This window comes from Gymnogyps californianus, chromosome 17 (assembly GCF_018139145.2).
Source record: "Gymnogyps californianus isolate 813 chromosome 17, ASM1813914v2, whole genome shotgun sequence".
Taxonomy (NCBI): Eukaryota; Metazoa; Chordata; class Aves; order Accipitriformes; family Cathartidae; genus Gymnogyps; species Gymnogyps californianus.
The window spans coordinates 15,599,840-15,615,369 of NC_059487.1; the positions used below are offsets into that span (position 1 = coordinate 15,599,840).

The 15,530-nt window shown below is 48.9% G+C and overlaps 1 protein-coding gene across 1 annotated transcript; it reads left to right on the forward strand.

Moving 5' to 3' along the window:
* Positions 1-1,177: 1,177 nt before the first annotated feature.
* Positions 1,178-2,176, forward strand: NPBWR2 (neuropeptides B and W receptor 2). The gene has a single exon (XM_050907566.1). It carries the CDS (start codon positions 1,178-1,180, stop codon positions 2,174-2,176), a length of 999 nt encoding a protein of 332 aa, XP_050763523.1.
* The last annotated feature ends 13,354 nt before the right edge of the window (positions 2,177-15,530 follow it).

Genomic DNA, 15,530 nt, shown 5'->3' on the forward strand with positions numbered 1-15,530 from the left:
CAGAGCCGCTCACCAGGTAAGGGGCACTTCAGCCCTCGATTCCCGATGCTGGCGGTCCCGCTGCCTTTATTGCTGCGCGACAACAAAACGCGAGGCAAGCGAGGCACTTCTCTTTGCAGAGCCTGGGGACCAGTTGCCAAATCTTTGATCTTCGCGGGGGGTCGGTTGTTTGTTCACTTCCCTGCGGAGGAATTCTTGGAAGTATGGGTCAGGCAATAGCGATGGATGTGGCAGCTGCTACAGATGGAAACAGATGGGGTAATTCTTGCATTGACTCTAAAGTGGATTTGCTTTCAGGGTACTTCTCCCCCCGCTTCCCTGAATAATCCTGAACTTTTGAGATTTACAGGTTTGTCTGTCCATCTGTGCCAAGTTTTGTGTGCTGCCACAGTTGTTTGCAATGGGGATGGTCTTCATATTGAATAAGATCATAACCTACCCTGGCTTAAAGAGTTACTTTAATTGTGGGTTAAGCCCCTTTAAACTTAGTTTTGGAAATACTCCTTGAACTCTATTTTTCCCCCCCTCCTTCTTTTGCTAGGGGACCCTGGGAGTGGGGAGTAGCTGTGTCGGAAGCTTCTTCATTGTTTGTGAAATCTCAGTCAATGAAAAGAGTCTGAACTCTGGCACAAAGAAAGGCACTAATTAAACACTGCAACGCTTCTGCTCCAGCACGGAAAAGCAAGCGCTGTGCAAGTGAAACAGCAGCCATCCCTCAAGTCCTCCAAGGGCTGTGAATAGCTGACCAGGCACAAAGCTTCCCCTCTGCCTTCCCCGTTCCTGCCAGCGCCGAGAAGGACTCTTGCTGCAGACAGTTGAACTGGAGCCACTTGATTTCCCTAGCAGAGAAAAGCTAAAGCTCACCGGGATGCTCTCAGAGAGAAGAGTTCCTTGACTTACACAGGGACTTATAATTCTCTTGCTTGCTTTGGTCATGGAGCCTTATGTGTCTTTAAATCATTTGTTTGTATATTTGGCTTTTTTTTCCCCTGATCACTTCAAAATCTAACTTCTCCAATGGTGGGGGACAGGAGAGGTAAGTTAGATGGTCCATCCTGCCTCACAACACACTCTTTGGAAATAACCCACTTCTAAATGAGATAGCAGCTGCTTCTCACAGAAAGAAAGGCTCTCCCTTCTTTCAGTGACATCTGAGGGTAGTCTGTGACCAGCAGGCATGGGAAACAGCTCTTTTTGGGATGATCAGAACAGCACCTGCAGCAACGCAGGCAACAGCTGCTACCTGGACAACAGCATGAGGTTCAATTTGACATTCCAAGAGCAGGCAGCAGATTTCTACATTGTTCTCCCCGTGATTTACTCTGTGATCTGTGCTGTTGGGCTCACAGGCAACACTGCTGTCATCTATGTGATCCTCAAGGCCCCCAAGATGAAGACTGTGACAAACATGTTCATCCTGAACCTTGCTATAGCTGATGACTTGTTCACACTTGTCTTGCCCATTAATATTGCTGAACACCTCCTCCACTACTGGCCCTTTGGAGAAGTCCTCTGCAAGGTCATCTTGTCCATAGACCACTACAATATATTCTCCAGCATTTATTTCCTAACAGTGATGAGCATAGACAGGTATCTGGTAGTACTGGCTACAGTCAGGTCCAAGAGGACGCCGCATCGTACGTACCGAGCAGCCAGGATTGTCAGTTTGTGCATCTGGATCCTAGTCACCATCATAGTTCTCCCTTTCATCATCTTTGCCAATGTCTACATAGATGACCTGGAGATCAAGAGTTGTGGTCTCAATTTCCCCAAGCCTGAGAGGTTTTGGTTCAAAGCCAGCAGGATCTATACCCTCCTCCTTGGCTTTGCCATTCCAGTATCCACCATCTGCATCCTCTACACCATGATGCTCTACAAGCTAAGGAACATGCACTTGAACTCTAATGCTAAAGCCCTGGACAAAGCCAAGAAGAAAGTCACTATCATGGTCTTCATAGTTCTGGCTGTGTGTCTCTTCTGTTGGACCCCCTTCCACTTGGCCACCATTGTGGCTTTGACCACTGACTTGCCCCAGACCTCCACAGTCATTGGTATATCCTACTTCATCACCAGCCTGAGCTATGCCAATTCATGCTTGAATCCTTTCTTGTATGCTTTCCTGGATGACAGTTTTCGGAAAAGTTTCCGGAAGATGCTGGAATGCAGAACTTCTTGAACAGCGGGTTGGGGCTCGCAGATCCCTTCCCTCCCGTGGCTTTGCAGGGGCACCTTTGCAGACTGAGGGGGTGGCTGATGAATGCACAACGTTCTGTCTTTCATTTACATACAATGCGTGTGTCTGTTTATCATTCACATGGTTTGTCCTGCTTACTTGCAACACTTGCATTTTCCCTCTCTGCACCTCCCAACTTCTCAAAGTTGCATTTCTGTATTCTTATTTTTAATTACACACTCTGAAGCGTTAAGGACAGAAAACTTCCTTTTCAGAGGTGTATTTCTACTACAGAGTGGTCCTTTATTGCCATCTGCTGTACAGCACAGACAAGCTGGAGACCAGTTTTCAGATTAATGTAATGCTCAGTTCTTAACAGCTATGTTATTTGGAGGATTGTTTCATGGAGCAGAGCCAACGAGCACTTTCAATGAAATATCAGTAAAATGGACAGAGGATGCAAGATGGGTATTTGAAAGAGAAAACAAACCATTTTCATGTCCACGTCTGTGCATATGTGTGTTATGGCTTTGGTTTTGATTTTGAGGGATGTCTCTTTTCCACCCCCACCCCAAATTCCCTCTTTCCTGAGCTGTTAACACAAGTTAAATTTAAACCAAAAGCAAGATTTGGGTCTCAAAAATAGTGATAAACAGCACACCATACAAATACTATGACAACTGTGCGAATGTGTGTTAGAAATTATTTTTAACTAATTGTTCCTGTTAAGTGTCAAATACATATTTATTTAAGAGTGATTAATGAAATAAACCTCATGGGGAAAAAAAAAAAGACTGGTCCTTCTTTCACCAGAGAAAACTTATGCTACTCGTCCCATGTCTTTGCTATATACATTGCATTTTACCTACTGTAAAATAAAATATTGTAGGTTTGTAACAAAATTAAGGTGTTCTGTAAGCCACAAGAAAAACTCTAGCAAGCACTGCAGGTAAAGTTCCTCCTTCAACAAGTAAATAGTAAGAGTACTTCAACAGAACCAGGACTTGAGAGGAAGAGTCTGGAGATCAGAAACATCATACCGAAAGCTTCAAGAACTACCAAAAATATATTGAAACCCCATCTTCCTTCTCCCAGCAAGGGAACCTCTCCCTCACTGACAGACAGTGGGATGAGCACACCTCATCTTCCAGCTTTCCCAGTCATGGAGAAGTCTTCACCTCCACCATCCACCTACAGAGGTGAGCAGGGCTTGTTGCCATGTTCAGCCCTGAATAGTGATCTACCACAGCCAGGACAGTGCACGTGCCACAGCTTTGTTATTTTGGCTCCATATTAGCCACCGAAGCACCTTGTTAAATGTGAATAGACTTTTTTTTGGCCAAAGCAATGCCAAAGACTAACTCCCCTCATCACCTCTGCAAAAACCAAACTGCCCCCAGCCCTTGTCCTAGAGGGTGATGCCCAGCTGAGGACAGCAGTAAGCTGTCTTGTAGGGCTGCAGTAAGTGGGAGGTCTGTGAAAAGCTTATTCTCACATCCTTTAGCCCTGTAGGGTGTATATATACTACCAGTTTAAGGAAGGCTGTCAGCTAAAATTTTTCTCTCCAGTTTTCCCCAGATCCACAAGCACCAAGCTGGGCTCTTACCTGTCCAAACTCCACCAGGAAAGTACAGGACAGGTAAAACAAAAGAAGATGGGGCTAGAGACCAGCTATATTGCACACACCAAAGCCCATCCAGGAGACAAGTTACCTACAGCAGTCATCCAGGGCCTATCCAGAAAACAGGGCTGGAGACAAGGCTGCAACATGAGTCCAAGGTCCATCCAGGAGGCAGGGCTGGAAACAGGTACCCCTCCAACAGAGCAGGACTGGGAGCTACAGGGCTCAGCTTAAATGGGCTCCTGGAGCAATGGGCGAGGGTGTGGGTGGAGACCCCCAGGGGAAGCCACTGAGGGCAATTGAGCCCTATCAGTGCCCTCAGAGCCCCGACACCACCGTGAACAGCCTTCAATACCTCTCGGTGGCAATCTCGTTTTTCCCTTTTAGAAAACTGAAAGAGATTTGTGAGTACAAGGTCACTTGTGTTGCCTTCTCCATGTTAAAGGTGTTAACTTTGGAAGAACAATGAAGGAGAATACATTCTTCCAGGTGAAACTTCTCCAGGAATTTTATTTTTTATACCAACAGTAACATTAGCGTGCTGTAAAAATCAAGAGCTGAATCCCCAGTCTCAGCCAGCCTCATGAGGAACACACCACAGCGGTGGGTCCTTAACCCCACAATCTTAAAGCCCCAGACTTAGTGCCCACAAGGTTCCCTGAGCCAAGTTTCATGGTTCATCTCTATTTCTCATTAGCTGCACCTTGCAACTGTCAGCAAACACAAGGATTTTTCAAGACCTGCTCCTGACAGCGTGTGTGTGTGTTAGCACGTGCAGGTGTGTGAGGTGATGCTTAGCAAGCCCCACTCACAAGAGGAGCAAAAAGGAGGCACCTGGAGAAGAGACCAGCTCCACTTAGAAGGTGCTGATGGCTCTCAAGAGGTATCAAATGACTCAAAGAACTTGGAGAAGAGGAGGAAGACCTGGCACATGGAGAAGTGGGGACCATATGGGTGGCCAATTCTGGAAGGAAAGCTGGGTGCTGTGGTCCTGACCAACCTTCACGGGGAAGGAGGCAGGTGCCAGCAGCAGATGAGGGAGTGCAGAGGTGTTGCGCGACCCCTTAGACTGGCCCAGGCAAGGCCAGGGAGCAGAGCCAGCCTGTGCTGGCGGGCATCATGGGCACCCACTGCTTTAGCACGGTTGCCACCTGCTGGCAATGGGCTCCCCAGGTGGAAAAACCTCTCTGAGTGCAGAAAACTGACTCAAATGATGCCACCTCACACACAAATTGTCTAGTTAGCTGCAACGCCACTGCTCATTGGCATTAGGTCTGTAGGAAAGGCAATATATTTCATTAGGTGGAAGACTTAATACATTTCATTAGGTGGAAAGTACCGTTCGAGTGTAAGTCAGTCACCCACTTTCAGACCTGACAGTGTCATTGCTGGAGCTTTTCCCATTTGAAGCAAATGTCACCATTGTCACAGAATCACAGAGCGACTGAGGTTGGAGGCACCTCTGGAGATCGCCCAGTCCAACCCCCCTGCTCAAGCAGGGTCACCTAAAGCAGGTTGCCCAGGACCATGTCCACTTGGGTTTTAGTATCTCCAAGGATGGAGATGCCACAACTTCTCTGGGCAACCTGTTCCAGTACTTCACCACTCTCACAGTAAAAGTTTTTTGCTATGTATAAATGGAATTTCCCATATTTCAGTTTGTGCCTCCTGTCCTGCCACTGGACACCACTGCGAAGAGTCTGGCTCCCTCTTCCCTGCACCCTCCGTCAGGCATTTACAGACATCGCTCAGATCCCTCCGAGCCCTCTCTCCCTGAGGATGAGCAACCCCGTCTCTCAGCATCTCCTTTTACGACAGCATCCTGCCTGCATCTGTCCTTTTCTCTATGTAAAATGCTTAAGATGGGAGCGTCGGCTCCTCTTTGCTCTCGTGGGGTGCAAGACTACAAGGGGAGAAGGGGCTTGCTCTGGCCAAGGTCTCCTCCCGTGCTTAGGAGGGGCTCCGGCTCCCATCGGTGCACCGAGCTGGCCGGTGTGCCGGCCGGTGGAGTGTCCAGTGGGACCCTGTGTTTCAGCCCGGCGGCACTAAGCGGCACTCTCTGCTTTCATCTCGGCATCGCTGGATCTCCCGCAGCGCTGCTCAGCCTCACATGCAGGCTCGTACTGTGCTTCTGCGGGAAGCCTGCAAACTCGGGCTGTCCATGCCCGGGCAGACCCTCTGAGCACGGCACCCGAGGCCAGGCTGCTACGGCTGTTTCTGGGAGAGCTGAAACCACCTTCGAGGGGACACTTGCCCCCTCGTTGCACAAGTTCACCCCGAGGAAAACCTGCACACCAGCTCATTCGTTTGAATTTCATCAGGCTGCTGGGGCTGGCTTGCTGCGGATCACACCAGCCCACATTAGCTGCATCTTGAAGACTGGTAGCAAGGAAATAAATCCCCTTAACAATTCACCAAATAAATCCCCTTCTAAAGCAAGCATCCCTTCCAGGGTCTGCAGGGTCGCAGGAGGCTGAATCAGGGACCTGCATGGCTCCCTCCCATCCTAATCCCCTTCCCAGACAGCCATGCATCGAGCCGGGAAGCCAGCTCAGCCCTGAAGCCGGGAAAATTTCCTTCCGAGACAGTCCAGGATGTCTTAATGAGTGCAAAGGTGCCGGGTAACCTTGCAGCTCCCTGGTTACAGCAGGAGCTGAAGGCTTTCAGCTTGCTCCTGCCCACTGCAGCAGCACAGAGGAAGGCAGCAGACTCCTGCCCGCCTCCTCTCTGGGAAGAACATCGCCTTCCCCGCTCCGGCTGCACCCACGAGGACAGACAGCCCTGGAGGACTCTGCTTCATCATTCCTGGGAGAGGAAGAAGCCGTTTTCCACTCCAGAAACAGGAATTAGGGCTCATCGAGGGCTCATATTCCCACCGCAGGCTTTAAACCCAGGCGTCTGAGATAAGAGGTGGGGATCGGAAATTACTATTGCTTTTTAAGGCTTCGTGCTGCAGCAAGTAATAATGGCTGTTTCAATCAATTGTCCTCATCCGAGCTGTGCTGCAGCTTGTTCCCCCGCGAAGCCGTAATCCCCCGGTACTTATGCAGTCTCGCACTGTCTCCTACTGCTGGTCACGATTTTAGGTGAGAAAAGAAATAATACCCCACTGAGGGATGAAGGCCTGGCTCTCAGAAGCATCTTTAGATGGGGAAAAAATGAAGAAAGAGATTAAAAATGGATGAGCAAAAACTTGGAATATAGAAGATATGAAGCAGAAAGGTTTCTAGAGGATACTGTTAAAAGCAATCCAAGAGAGAGAATTTGTCCCTTTTCTGTACAGCCTGACTTATCTGTAGCACCCACCTTCTCGCCTACGGGATGCTGGGAGCCCCTGGGTGTCATCTCGATTAGGGATGATCGGTGCTGATGTGCCACTGATGCTCCCACTGGTGCCTTCAGAGGGTCTCAGCACCTCGGGGTCTGACATTGCCACCTGCTGCTGAAGAGAAGGGGACTCCCCAGGCTGGGGTCCCTTTCATGGTGAGTCAGGAGGTCACCTCAGGACCCTCTGTGGGCCGTGGGGACACAGAAACGGCAGCTCCCTGTCCCACGCCTGGGGCGGACCTTGTTGGGTCTTACCCCATCTACACCACGCTGCAGCTGAGGCTGTGCCCAGAGCTGGTTTTGGGGTGATAAACCTTTGATCTAGGGCAGCTCTGAGGCCTCCAGAGGAGCTCCATGCTTGCTGTCATCATGGAGTGACAGGACACTAGGCACCCTCCAAAAAAAAAAAAATCTTTCCAAAGAAACCCCTCGTGAAAAGCCACATGCCACATCGCCGCCTTTCTCTTCCCCCACCTCCCTTTTGCGGGAAGGGAGGAAGAGGAGTTAATTTAAAGGCAAACACCAGGAATAGCGACAGTAAATATTGCCAAGAGTTTCTCGTTGGCATTTGTGTTTGGTAAGTGAAGATGCAGAGGGAAAGATCAAAGCTGTCTGAATAGCTTTAATTACGAGCCTCAATTGCTCTATTTTCTCTCAGAAAAGTGTTACAATTATCTAACAAAGCTCTTCGAGTGGAATTAGACACTAGCCCAAAGCTCCAAGGGCTGTTTAGTGGCTATTTTCCCTTTTAAAAAAAAATAATATTTGATGTCTAGATAAAAAACAGGCACTCCCATAAGTGCCTACAGCCAAGTCTGGTGCTCACTGGATAAAGAGAGAGAGGCTGGAAAGCTTTCCCCAGGAGGAGCTGAGCAGCCTGCGCCGCACCGAAGGCTGATGGTGGCTCTGCTAAAGCACCCCTCCGCAATGTCCCCTCACTGGGCAGGGGTGGGGGCTCTGGGTGCTGCCACCAGCATCCCACGTGGGAAGGGGGAATTCCTGGCGAGGGGAAAATAAACCATAATTTGGGAGTAAGACCTTCGACAGCAGGCAACTGTCCCCATTTTCAGTTTTCCTGAGATGTAATTTCTTTCTCTGCCTTTCACCAGGACTTCTGTACGTCTCCGTCATCTCCCCTCGCTCCGCCGCTTCCCCTGCACAGCTCATGCCTGAAGAACAAGACACCTCGGCAGTTTCTAAGGTCCAAACCATCCACTGTACAAAACTCAGTAAGGCAGCTGAATAAGGAAAGCAGAGAAATAAGGATTCAGTTTCATAAACTTAACCCTCAAATGAGATCAGAGGCCGGTAATTAATAAAGTCAGATTTCAATGCAATGAAAAACCTCCCCTGAGACTCAGCCTGCTGCTGCTTGGTATTGATGGAAACGCTACAGATGTAATTACATTTCTTTCAGCCGCGCAAGGGAGACAGCGGGCTCCTCCATGCTGTGGGTCACTCTCGGCTGAGCTCCTTCCTTCCGAGCTGACCAGGAGCCGGGGAGATGAGGCTGATGATAGCCACCATTTCACGGTGGATGGGGCAGGTCAGAGCCGGGCAGCTCATCGTACACCATCCTGGCGGATAGCCCCAAGGCAGAAGAGCTCAGTGATATCGCTAACACACACTCGTCAGAAGACAAGAGGGAGTTTTCCAGCCGAGCACATTCAAGCTAAACCCCAGCACAGATGCCAAAGCAAACTGCGGGGAGAGCAGCCCTGGTTGGCTTTCCATACCCACCTCCGAGCCGCCGCAGGAATGCAGGGAGCAAGGATAAACGCCAGCAGCAGAGGTTGGGCTCATTTTCTGCTCTTTTACGCTTAATCCCTGGAGGCAAGTGATTATCTCCAGGAATTTTCTCTGTGGTTAAGCAAAGCAAGAGCAGTGCAAGACTGAGATGAGGGAAAGTCCAAAATATGTGAACAAATGACCTGTGCACGCGGAGAAGTTGCTATTAATGCCTAACATTGAACAAACATTAAATAGCCAAATCACAACACGGGACTTGTTTCACACAGAGGAAATCAAGCCGAAAAGCCATTAATCTTGATTTCATATTGACTACATGGCTTGTGTTTTTATTCCCCATCACTGAATGAATCAGCATGGCGTGAGCTTTTCGGAGCATTCACTGCACATGGCAGACTGAAAACACACAGAGAAATCAATGTTTATAGAATGGACAGAGCCAGTTCAAACTTTGCCTGGTCTCCTTTCTGTGGGCAGGAGAAAGGTGATCTGATGCAACCAAAAACCAGACTGTGGGAAGATGTTCATTCTGTCAGTGGTTTCCTCAGAAAAAATCAAGTTTTGTGCTTGGTTTCTTGCAGATTCATCCTTCACTTCACTATGCTGAAAACCTGCTGTTTGGCAGGGCTGGTGCTGCTCAGCTCTTGGCTCCAGCCCATCCTGCCTGGCTGCAGGCCTGGAGGGGAGGGAAGCAGCGGATGCTCTCCCTGACCACTGCAGGCAGGCAGGAGGACTCCACCCGCACAGGAGCTACATCCCCTCGTAGCAATAACATATACTGGAGGAAAAATACCTTTTGCTGCAAGAGTGGGCTGGTTGCATAGGTTACGAGACCTCCCAGTACCTGCTGCCTGCATGGGCTCTGCAGGTAGGAGTTCCCACCCAGCACCTATATACTGCAAAAGGCATAAGGATTTGAGAGCAAAGCAGGAGCAAGAGGCAAGGACATGTATAACACCACGCTATACGGACCCACAAATGATCCAACCTGCTCATTACTCAGGAAGATCCCAAGCGATGCCACGTGCCAGCACGGAGCGATGGGGTTTGCTCCCGGAGGCCCTTCCAGCAGCTCAACCACTGAAGGACCAAATTCCCAAGAATCTGAACATGAGAGATGTTCTCCAGGGGGGGTGAAGGTGATCCCAGCTGGTGTTGGATAGTATTGTGCACTTTCTACCCCGGGGAGCGTTGAGCGAGTTTTGGGGTTGCTGAAGCGGAAACCTTGTGTGTAGTAGAGAGGCAGCAGGTGAGGGCAAGGGCTGTCTGTGTCCCCCAGCACTGCAGAGAGCCGGCATCACTCCTTTACTGCAGACAGCTGGGATTTCACTGCATTAAGGGAGGGAGAGAGAGCAAAGTCGGTTTACACGGTTGATTAGCATCATTGTTGCCAAGATACATAACCATGTTGCTCTATTTATTGATTATTTCATTCTGTCATGCAATTTATCCAGGCTTCAGGGTACTGAAAAAAGGAACAAAGGGAGTGAGCTGTGGGGCTCTTTGACCTGAAGTGCACCCACCCCAATAGCAGTCCCTTTGCTTGGAAAAATCCTAAAATTCCTTCTTTCAAAATGAGTTACGACCTTAACACATCTGTTATCACGTGTTTTGAGCAAAGGTGGCATGTAGCTCCAATCTGCACGGGCAAGAGGGCAGGTGCATGCGGCCACTGCGGGCCACTCAAAATAGATGTGCACCAGCTCAGCCGTGGCAAGGAGGGGCTACAGATCCTGTAACATCACGTCCCCATCCCCCAAAAAACCCCTATGCCAACTGGAATCACGCAGCATATGCTCGACTCTCTTATAGTCCGTCTCTGTTTCTCCTGCAGCACCATGACTCTTGGGTTGCGGGCTGATGCTGAAGCCTCAGGTCCACCTTCCATTTTCTCTCCCTTCTTCCAGCCTCACCACCTCACAAGCCTTCTTCACCATGAAGCTGAGACAGTTTTCCCTCCTGCAACCCTCTATCCCTCCCATCTCAGCTTCGTGGTTCTCCTCAGCATAGGAGAAGGCCAGGGAGTAAGAACTGGTCCTTCAGACAACCCTGGGCAGGGCTTGTGAGGAGAAGATCAGGGATGTGGATTACCAGCTGATTCTGCAAAGTCACAGCAAGGAAGCTCTGCCGCCACAGAGATTCACATGGAAACACGGCGTGAAGCCATGAATGCACAATCAGGGCTACAGCTCAGGATCTGTCCAAAGGAGGTTCTCCCTGTTGAAGGAAGGAGAAATTTGCTTATGCATAAATATCCACAAAAATAGCTGAAGGAAAGGACAGGGAAATGAGTGGGAAAGCAAACTGGGGTTTTTCTGGCAGAGCCCACTTTGCTGCCAGTCTAAGAGTCCCTCTTCTGAGCAGATAGTAAAGGCTGCACCAGCACCAGCTGCTTCTGGAGATCCTTTTCATTTAAATAAGGAGGCTATAACTATGGAGAGCGCCCACCTTCCCTACAAAGCATTGCAGGGTGAGAGGCATCCCCCTCTGGGCATGGTCCTCCCCAGCATTGATATCCCAAAGTACCCAGAGAGAGAGCAGAGCCCAGTTACAGCTCTTTAAGGAGTTAACAAATCTTCCTCGGGGCGGGAGGGGGGGAAGAAAGGGGAAAAAAAGACATATTTACAGTCTAGCTCTGCACAAAAACACCTTGGAAAAATAGACATGGCAACTGCTCAGCATCAGATAGTGTCTTCATCGGGGCAAGTCCTGAGCTGCGGAGCGATGGGCACCATGTGGGGCAAATGCAGCTTTTGTTTTTCTGCAGTCGGGGTTTCTTCCACCTGCTAAAATTGTCTTCGGCACGGGGGGGCCAGGCTCAGTGGGGGCAGAGGCATTCGGAGCGGGCGGAAGGCTTTGTGGCTCCTACGGGCAGCGGGCATGAGGAGGGTGATTTCGATGGAATACTCCCCCAAACCAACTCACCTCAGTCTGACCTGTAGCTCGGTAAAGGATAACTCAGCACCTCCCCAGGTGAGTTCTTCCCATGGCATAAAACCATCCAAACTTCAGGGAAGGTGCAAATTCTGCACCTTATTTCTGCTTTCAGAAATTGTGATTCATGTTGGGGGGAAAGTTGTCGGCTGAACAGCCTGGGCAGGGGGAGAGGAAGGGAGATGCGGCATCGGCAGAGCAAAGCATCCTTCCAAAGCTAGAGTTTTGCCCAGATGTGCCAGTGCCGTGAGCCAAGGAGCTCGCCGGGGGAAAGCTCAGCCCCGGCTCATCCATTCCTCGGCCTTCCCAGCAGTTGTCTCCAGCCAGCAGTAGCAGGGAGAACACTTAATACATTAATAAATCCCATAATACTGAATAAAGCACTTTGGTTTATGGTTTTGCTATAAGAACTCACCCCTGGGTATTTATAATTAACTGAACTAGAAAAGAAATAAAGATTTCAATTTTTTTCTCATCAATTTTATTTCTCTTTTTTTTTTAAAAAAAAAAGAAGAAAATCACCACTGCTAATAAAAAAAACTCTCCTGATATTTACCTGCCTGGGTAGGAATATTGATCTCTGTGCAGAGAGAAGGCGCTTTCCTTATTGCACATCTCACTGGCTAATCCATCTTTCCTGGCTACAGAATATTGCTTTGGCTTTATTTTCAGAGCAGTTCCGTAATTCATTGTTCTGCATGACCATGCCTAACCCCGTAACCCCTGGGAGGTGTGGGGAGAGTATGTGGGAAGAGCTTGTTTCAGTCCTGCATCAGACTTCACCTCTAACAGCAGGCAGCTGCCGGCATCGCTGCCCTGCCCGTGCGTGAGAGCTGCCTGTTGCAAGACCCAGAGCAGCTGCGGGGGCTGGCAAGGTGCAGGCAGCTTGTGCTCATCTCCAACCATCGATTTTCTAGCATTTTCACATCTTCTGCTTCCAGGTTGCCTGCAGACAAAGTTGCCTGCATAACAAAAGTTCCCACTGACCTCAAGAAAAAGGGATCGGATGCTTCGGTGGCATTGCATATGCTCAGCAGTGGTTTTAGCTGGAAAAATAAGCCCACGTGCAAAGATCCTGGCAGCGCCGCGGTTGAGACACCCCCTGATCCACGCAGCAAAGTCCTTCAGACTCCACATCATTCAAAGTACAGGGCTTTTTATTTTCTTTTATTAAAGCACACAAGTAGCCACCTAGGAAATTGTCATTTACACTGCGGTAATTGTAAAATCATACCAATACAACCATTTCAGAAGAGAATTAAAGAGCCTGCGCTTCAGCCGGCCAGCTGATCGCAAGCCTTTAACTCCATAGGCACAGTACAATAAAGCTTTTGCTTTCAGGTTTTTGTTGCTCTTCTTATAACAAACTCCACTGAGCATTGAACAGAATGCCTAAACACATTCACTGCAAGGGCCACAGAATTACCCAAAAGCTTAGTAAACACACATTTATTGAGTACTTGATTATGTAAGATCGTTGCAGCATAGTCATTATAACAAAATCCTTATTAAAAAAATGCCAAACACTGGTGTATTTTTTCAGAGGACATAAATCTATTTAAAAACCCAACCAAGAACTACAAAGGGAGGGTGGCTGTTCCTTAGCCAGCCACTAACGAATGCTCTCCTGCTCCCTAATGGCGCTGCAAGAAAAGCCTGGCAGTCGGTTCCCAGCTTCATGCGCAACGGTACCCAGCACCCTGTCAGACCGTACGACAGCCGATGGGCTGAGAAGACTCAAGGCTGCTCACTGACCAACGCTGTTATTGTAGCCACGAACACAACAGCCCACCCAACTTATTTTTTCAAGGGCATGGATGCAGCTCACCAGCAGCGCAGTTCTCGGGGAGTTCTTCTTAGCATGCTTGGGGGTTGTATGAGATTTCCTGGTGAGTGCTTCGGGATAAACATCCATTGTAAAGTGCTTAAAGTGCCCAGATTTCCTCCTCCCCCTATGTTATTCAGGGGAAGCGCTAATTGCAAAGTTTTCTCTGGTATCCCTCCAGATTCCCAATCAAATGCTAATCAACATAAAAATCCTCCCAGCTTGAGCAGTTTACAAGGGATCTGGGTCCTATACGTGGGACACTGGAATTGCATCTATATTTTAAGCCCAACCATAAGGGAAACACTCTACATAGAAATATAACATTGGATTCTTTTATACAGCATATATAAAGAACATGACAGCATTAAAATATTGGCAAATCAATACATTAAAAATACAGAATCTCATAGCCCAGAGCACAAGAAATATATTCACATGAAATCTGTACAGTCCGGACGACACTGCCGGTTCTCGTGTTGGAGTTGACCTCCCGTCTCCAAATGGAGGTCGTTGCTTTGCTTCCCCATCAGCACCGCTGGCCACCACTGCCCAGATGTCCCAGGCGGTTGTGCTACAGGGAGAACACAAATCTGCTGTCCCTGCCAGCACGGAGGGCACTCAGCGGTTAAACTCTTCAGGAATGCTTTCATTATCAAATGAAAAGATGGGGCATTTCATTTTCCACAAAGCTCTGGCCTACTGGGAGAGGAAAATCAATCTACGGTTGGCAGGAGGGGTGGTACCTCGGCAGCATCCCCCAAGTGCTCTCAGCGTCGTGGATCTCATTTCATTAAAAAAAAAACCAAACCAAAACACCTTTTGTATGGTTTGTGCACCGCTTACCTTGTGCGGAGCAGGTGGGACTGGTTTAGGCTGCCCCTCCTGCCAGAAATGTCCGTGTCTTCTGGAGGAGCTGCCATTCTGAGTTCTCCAAAATGGCTTTCCCCAATACATAAATACGTGTATACATAGGCCACTTCATTCCTCCCTCCTCTCACTGAGGAAGATCCCCAAGGCATGCTTGGCAAGATGAAATCCTACGATATAGCTATACCTCTAGCACTAGAGAGATGTGTATATACAGACACATTCAGTCCATTCTTACAATGGAAATACAGGGTTAAAAAAAAAAAGCAATAGCAGCATGTCAACAAGGATTTGTGATCATCTCATCCGTCTTTTCTTCCTCCTCTTCCGAGCTACATTCATCATCAGTTTTGACAGTCCCTTCTCGCCACCCTGCTCCCCTCTCGAGGCGGAGGGTTTTACTGCAGACCCCGTCTGCAGCAGCTGATGTTGCCCTCCTTCCCCTTTCCACCAGCTCCCTCCTCTCCCTCCCCGCATCCTTCCCTTCGTGATGACTCATCCTGGAGATGATCTTGGGTTTTGTCTGATGGCTGCTGCCCACTTTGGCTTCAGCAAAGTCTAATTTCAGAGCGATGCCGCAGGAATAAAACCTGCACACGAGCGCCTGGTGAGCCACATGAGCTGTTAGCGTCTTAAACAACTCAGGGAGGAAAAAAGAAATGGAATAGTTTGCATTTTGTCTGCCTCCCGGCAGCAAAAGTATAAGTCCCAGGAGCAATGCCTGTTTTAAACCCTTAATTCCTGAATTCTCAATAATGTTGCAAACCACCAGGGTTTTGCAGGAATCAAAGGGCTGATTTCAAGCACATTCCTTAGTGCAGGGTGCACTGGAATTCAAAATGCATCAAATGGGCTCACTTTTTCTGCATGCTCTTGCAGTATCCGGTTTTCCCAACCCCCAAAATTGTTTCCTCGGTTTCTCGCCTCTCAGTTTTGAGGTCCTGCTAAAGAGCCGTTATCTGAGTTAGCTCTGACGTGGGGGTGGTTGGACTCTGCTGGGCGACAGCCACCATGGGAATTTCCATGCCTAG

Excerpts from the sequence above, each read along its gene's own strand:
- NPBWR2 (XM_050907566.1), top strand. The coding sequence starts at position 1,178 with ATGGGAAACAGCTCTTTTTGGGATGATCAGAACAGCACCTGCAGCAAC.